At 38.4% G+C, this 6,000-nt stretch overlaps 1 protein-coding gene across 1 annotated transcript; it reads left to right on the plus strand.

Moving 5' to 3' along the window:
* Window positions 1-1,196: 1,196 nt before the first annotated feature.
* LOC148676421 (uncharacterized) lies at window positions 1,197-2,485 on the plus strand (the record flags this gene model as incomplete). The annotated part of the gene is made up of 1 exon (XM_088644405.1): window positions 1,197-2,485. A coding segment is annotated over one exon (1,236 nt), but the record flags the coding sequence as incomplete, so codon positions are not given.
* Between the last annotated feature and the right edge of the window lie 3,515 nt (window positions 2,486-6,000).

Raw genomic sequence — 6,000 nt, forward strand, 5'->3', positions numbered from 1 at the left:
AGGGGGTTGGAATCCTTTCTGACATTCAAATGGATAGATGCCTGTAGATGTGTTCACTAAGATTATTCAGGAGAGCTCAGCCCATGTTGGAGAGGTGTCCACTCATCTTGGAATGTGGATACATGGCAGTGCAGGTACGTGTCAAGGTTGACCTGCTCTGTTTCATCATTGGATGATACCCTTAAGACAGGTTGACCCTAATTCCTTGGTTCTGGCAGAAGGCCCTCCAGAAGCAGGAGAAGAATTGAGGTTCTTTGTCTGGAAACTGGCGGTCAGGAATCCATGCAGCTGAACATTTCTTTAGTAAAAATGTTCACCATCTGGACAACAGGCATTAGCTTTGGAAGAAGCCTATGCACATGAAATAAATACTTATTTTAATCCAATTGTATTTTTAAGGGGAAACAAAACAAATTCTAACACAACAAGGTCAGAGGATGATCCATTTCTCCCAGACAAGCTAAATAAATTCGACTGTAGTTTCAAAGCACAAAAAAAACATGCAGTAGACTGTACGTGAACAGCCAGTGGTACCCCTCCATCTATGTCATTTAGGAACATGATGTAATATTATTTTTCTGCATACAGAACAACAGGAAAGCCTTTGGGCCCAACCTTGTATCAATAGCTACACTGAAATGTTGTGCCACTCAGCTTGCTCCTGTCTTTATAGGAATTTTCAATCTATCCATTCCCAGGCTAAGGTACTGCACTGCTTTAAGTTGGCTATTAATACCAGTACCTAATAAATCCACTATGAACTGCCTCAATGTCTAATACGATGTGTGATGTGTTACAAAGAGAAAATACAATTACTCAACAGGTCAATGGATTTACAGTAATTTAAAATATATAAATATTGCTGTTATATAAAGAATACTGCTACTTACAAATAAATTCTAGAATTTTGACTAGATTTTTTTTCTGTTTAAGAAAAAATACAAACCTCATGATGTGTTCTTATCAGGTCATATTTCTCAGCAGAGCAGCCATGACCACACCACTGTAGATTCTTTAACCAAACAGGTGCAGAATTTTATTAGCTAGTGAACTGCAGTTGTAAATTGGGTGATTTATATATTAATTTAATTAAGTAATTCATTTACTGTTATTTAAAAAAACTTAAAACATTCAATAAAGACTAATAATTAATAAAAAACTATTTAATAAATTAAAACATATTGGTATTATAATTAAATACCATCGTCCTCACACTGAACGCATTCTCTTTCAATAATCTTTTTTACCAACAGGTGAGTGGAGTTGCCATGGGCACCAGAATGGGACCCTGCTGTGCTAATATTTTTGTCGGCTGGGTAGAAGAACACTTCTTCGCTTCCTACACTGGCTTTGTCCCTGACCTCTACAAGCGATATATTGATGACTGCGTCGGTGCCGCCACATGCTCCAACGATCAGCTTGAGTGCTTCCTGCACCATTTCACCAACTTCTACCCGTCCCTCAAATATACGGTTAACATATCTTCCACTGCTCTTCCGTTTCTAGACATCAACTTCTCAATCAACTACCCCCGACTCTCCACTTCGGTTTATTACAAACCCACAGATTCACACAGCTATCTCTTGTATAGCTCATTTCACCCCAAACACACTAAAATCTCTCTCCCTTTTTCACAGTGCTTTCGGCTACGACAATTATGCAGCAACAACATCGACTTCAAGAACCAAGCCCTCAAAATGTACTCCTTTTTCATCAACAGAGGATACCCCAGCAGTGTTATTGACAGGGCTCTTGCCCGAGCCAAAAACACCCCTCGGACCATCAACCCAATCAGGAACTCCTGCCGTAGCAACCGCATTCCTTTGGTGCTTCCCTACCACCCTAACACACTTCCTATCCCCAGGACTATTAACGACAACTTTTCCATCCTACAGGATGATCCCTCTATTGGGGCCCTCTTTTCTGACTGCCCCATCATCTTATATCGCCAAGCACCTAATCTGCGCAACCTTCTTGTTCACAGCTCCCTTGACCGCCCTCAGCAACCATCCACACCAGGCACTTTCCCTTGCAACAGAGCTCGCTGTTTCACTTGCAAGTATACATCCAACACCACACTCATTCAAGGCCCTTCAGGACAATTCCCCATCACCCAGAGGGCATCTTGTACCTCCAGCAACCTTATTTACTGTATCTCTTGCAGTAAATGCCCAGCCATTTACATTGGAGAAACAGGAAGGAGACTCGGAGACCGCTTCAGAGAACATGTCAGGACGGTGAAGATTAAAAATCTCTCCAAGCCCATTGTTTCTCATTTCACCTCTGACGACCAAGACCACTCTAATCTCTCCGTCTGTGCTCTCAAAGACGGTTTTCCAAACTCATACATCAGAAAGACCACCGAAACCAAACTTATCCTGCAGCTAGGATCACACATTCCCTCTTCACTTAATGACAGACTACCCTTTTAAATGTTCTCCATTCATTGGAAGTTTCATTTCACACCTCCCTACACCTATTCTGACTTTACACCTCTTGATTGGCCTCTCTTTCTGTCCCCTGCTCCCGCCTCTCACTCCTCCTCCCTCCCAGCCTTTGTTTTCCCGCTACATTACCATAGCCTACTGCCTTGTCTCTCTCACACCTGAAGAAGGCTCAATGGCCGAAACATTGTGGTTTCTCTTTTCTTTTTTTCAGCATGGAATAAACCTATTAGTTGTTCCTTTGCAGCCTACGCATGCTGATGCAGCTACCCACCTGAATAATTCAAATATAATTGTCTCAATATAGTGTCAATATAAACTGAGAAGTCTGACATTCTGAATTTAACTAGTCTCTTAATCTGCCCAAAACTATCTGCATGTTTTAAATTCTGCTCCCCTGTTCAATCACTTTTCAAATATAAGTTCTTGTGATTAAGAAGCTTCACATAGATAACCAACTTATTTCTTCTAAGCAGTGTTTTAAAAACAAAGTTTTCTGTCAAATATGTGAATTACATTAAAAAAGCATATTAACAAAACATATCCCAAACTTACTGATATTAGTAAATGGAGATCAGAAATATGTTTGTTGCTTTCCCCCACAAAATATAGAATAGAGCTTTTAATAAAAAAGTGAATTCAGTGTACTACACCATTGAAAAAACGGATTACTTCATGAGGATAAAAAAAGTGAATAGGGACTGCCTGATTATTTAATTCTGATACTCATCATAGAGCACAGATGATAGACATTGAAGGAATGTTATATATTTTATAAAAACTAACAAACTGCTTATCCTTTAGTTTTCTAACTGCTTCTAACCCTGGCAAGTGAAACATACCAGGGGGCATCTATAGGTCAGTGGAAAAGTACAGATCATGTCTTAAATGTAGTAAAAAGGGAAGTCGAATGTCATGTTTTGCAAAAGTAAGCAATAATGAAAGTCTTAATAAGGAGTTGTTTTCTGGTACCCAAATTTGACTGAAAACTAATGATTCATTTTAGGGATTAAGTAATCTATGTCAAAAGTAGGAAGCTTGTCTGTTACTGTGTATAAAAAGCGCTGAGCAACATCCAAATTCTGTTATTTTAATGTTTCTTCAACATCAGGCTGAGAAGAGACTCTGACCAGTGTGGATTAAACTTAACATAGTATTGGGAGTGTTGAGACTCTGTGATTTTTGCACACACTTATCCTACAGAAGATGCAACATTTTATTCAGTAGACATTCAGAACTGGTTTGAACTGGATTGGAAGTGTTGTAACAGAAAGAATAAGGTTCTGGATTCCGAGATGATATTAAATAGATGAGTTTATTGCATGCAAGGAACAATAAAGCCGAAGTCTTGTTTCCGGCAAGAAACAACAAAACCGAAGTATTGTTCCCAGTGCCGGTACAAACTTTAGGTTTATATAGCCCTTCCTTGCTGCTTCTGATGTCACTCGTTATTATGGTAAAGGGGGGAGGTCCTGTGGCCTCCTGCCATCTCCCCATATACATTACTCTATAGCACACTGTGAAGTGAGACAAGCATGACAGTAGTGCTCCAGTATCCCATAACAGAGAAACCAACACCCCATTTACAGTACATTTTAGGTTTAACTTCTTTTATGCACTGGACTGGGACAGACTTGGGGAGGCTACAAGGGATCTAATCTTTAGGTAAACAGATCTCTCACAAGACTCTGTATTCTCCCCAGACAGAGCTCTTAACAGGGTGATACATTTTTCACTGTTCTTCCCTGTCAGTTGAACCACAGGGCAGGTCCCTGCTTCCTTCATCCTGCATGTGCTTTCTGCAGTATCTGGTTTCAAGCCATTCAAATAAATTCAACTAATTGTATATAAATACAAAAACTGTTTATCTAACTCCTTTTTAAGTCCACCTGTACTGTACTTATACGTTTCAGACGCTCTCATATTTTCCAGTCTCTTTTTTAAGTTGATTTTCGTCAAGTCTCTCTAGTTACGTCTCTAGCCAGTCTGGCCGGCTAAACACACTCCCACCGTCATTTAGTATACCAAAACTCAAAGTTACACACTGCGGTCTTTTACAAACACACACATACGTACATACATGCCGGCACACAAATTCATAAAACACACATACAGATCAAGAATATATTTTATATAATTATATAATATATAAATATATATATAATTTTGGAACATAAACATACAGTACTGTATATGGCTGGTCTTGGTACTTTAAAGTAAAAAATACACACCAGTATTCCATTTCTCCCTAAACATTTTAAGCATCGAAGTCTTTAACTAAAGAGATACCGGAGTCAACAAGCATACTTTTAGAATTTGATTAATAGGGAATATAATATGGAATCGCGTATCTAAAGAATTTAATAACGATATGATTATATTCGTGTACTGCGACAGGGCTGTGTAGGGCTGTTTCGCCTCTCTCTTCATGCGACTGTACCAGGAAGAGGATTTCTTTCTATTCGAAACGTGTATTTTAAAAGTTTAAGAAGTAAAAACCTTACAGCGTACACAGATTTCTAAACTGATCAGGATCGTTATCTTTGTCTTATGCATAATAATGTCCACCGCTCTGTCCAGCAAATTAATAATAAACTTTATTTTATATAGTGTTTTAAACGAATAAGTAATTAGATTGCTCATAAACCTAATCACTTGCTTTTTCTTTTTATTTAGGCTCAGATTTCAACTATAGATCGTATTATTAATGACAATAATAACAACCAACCAACAAAAACAACCATATAAACATAATACCAACCAAAAACGTAGAAAACGACCACAATACAAAATCAAATATATCAAACCATTATACTCTCGCAAATTCCTCCAATTATCATAATCCCGCCCCTAATGCAAAACCAAACCCTCCTCTCATCCCAGTTTATCCTCTTTATCATAAACAAAATCCACCTCAATTTTCAACAAAAAGCATTATTGCTTACTGGGTTTTTGAGGGTGGGGGGAGGTGTCTTTCGCTGGAAATCTGGCCTGCTTCTACTTTACGAGTACAACCCCCTCTCTGCCGGAGTACTGGCTGTGACGAATTAAACCGGTTTCACAGGTATTTTCAAAGTAGGAAGTACAGTGTTAACTGGTAGCTGGGCTCCTCAATGGAATCGCTTTAACATGCTAATGCGTTGGTTTAACAGTCCGGGAGTGGCAAGCTTCCAATGTCAACTCAACTCGATTGGAAGACAATGAACGTATTTTAGCCCTAAATGAATTAATAGCAAACATGGTTTACATAAAATAAATTTTTCCAAGAAAGTTTATAATAATACGATCTATAGTTGAAATCTAAGCCTAAATATAAAGGAAAAGCATTTTCAGAGAGCAATCACGCTGTGTTTATGTAGAAAAAGCGATTAGGTTTATGAGCAATCTAATTACCTGTTCGCTTAAAACCCTATATAAAATAAAGTTTATTTAGAGATGAATGATCAGTGTCGCAGTTTAAATAATTATCGTAGGAGGGCTTGGACAGATTCCAAGTGCATTTTTGCAATTTACGTTGCATTGTCCAATGTGCTGTTGTAATACAGTTTAGAATACA

The sequence above is a fragment of the Lepisosteus platostomus genome, chromosome 2, assembly GCF_059453375.1.
Source record: "Lepisosteus platostomus isolate fLepPlt1 chromosome 2, fLepPlt1.hap1, whole genome shotgun sequence".
NCBI classification, from domain to species: Eukaryota; Metazoa; Chordata; class Actinopteri; order Semionotiformes; family Lepisosteidae; genus Lepisosteus; species Lepisosteus platostomus.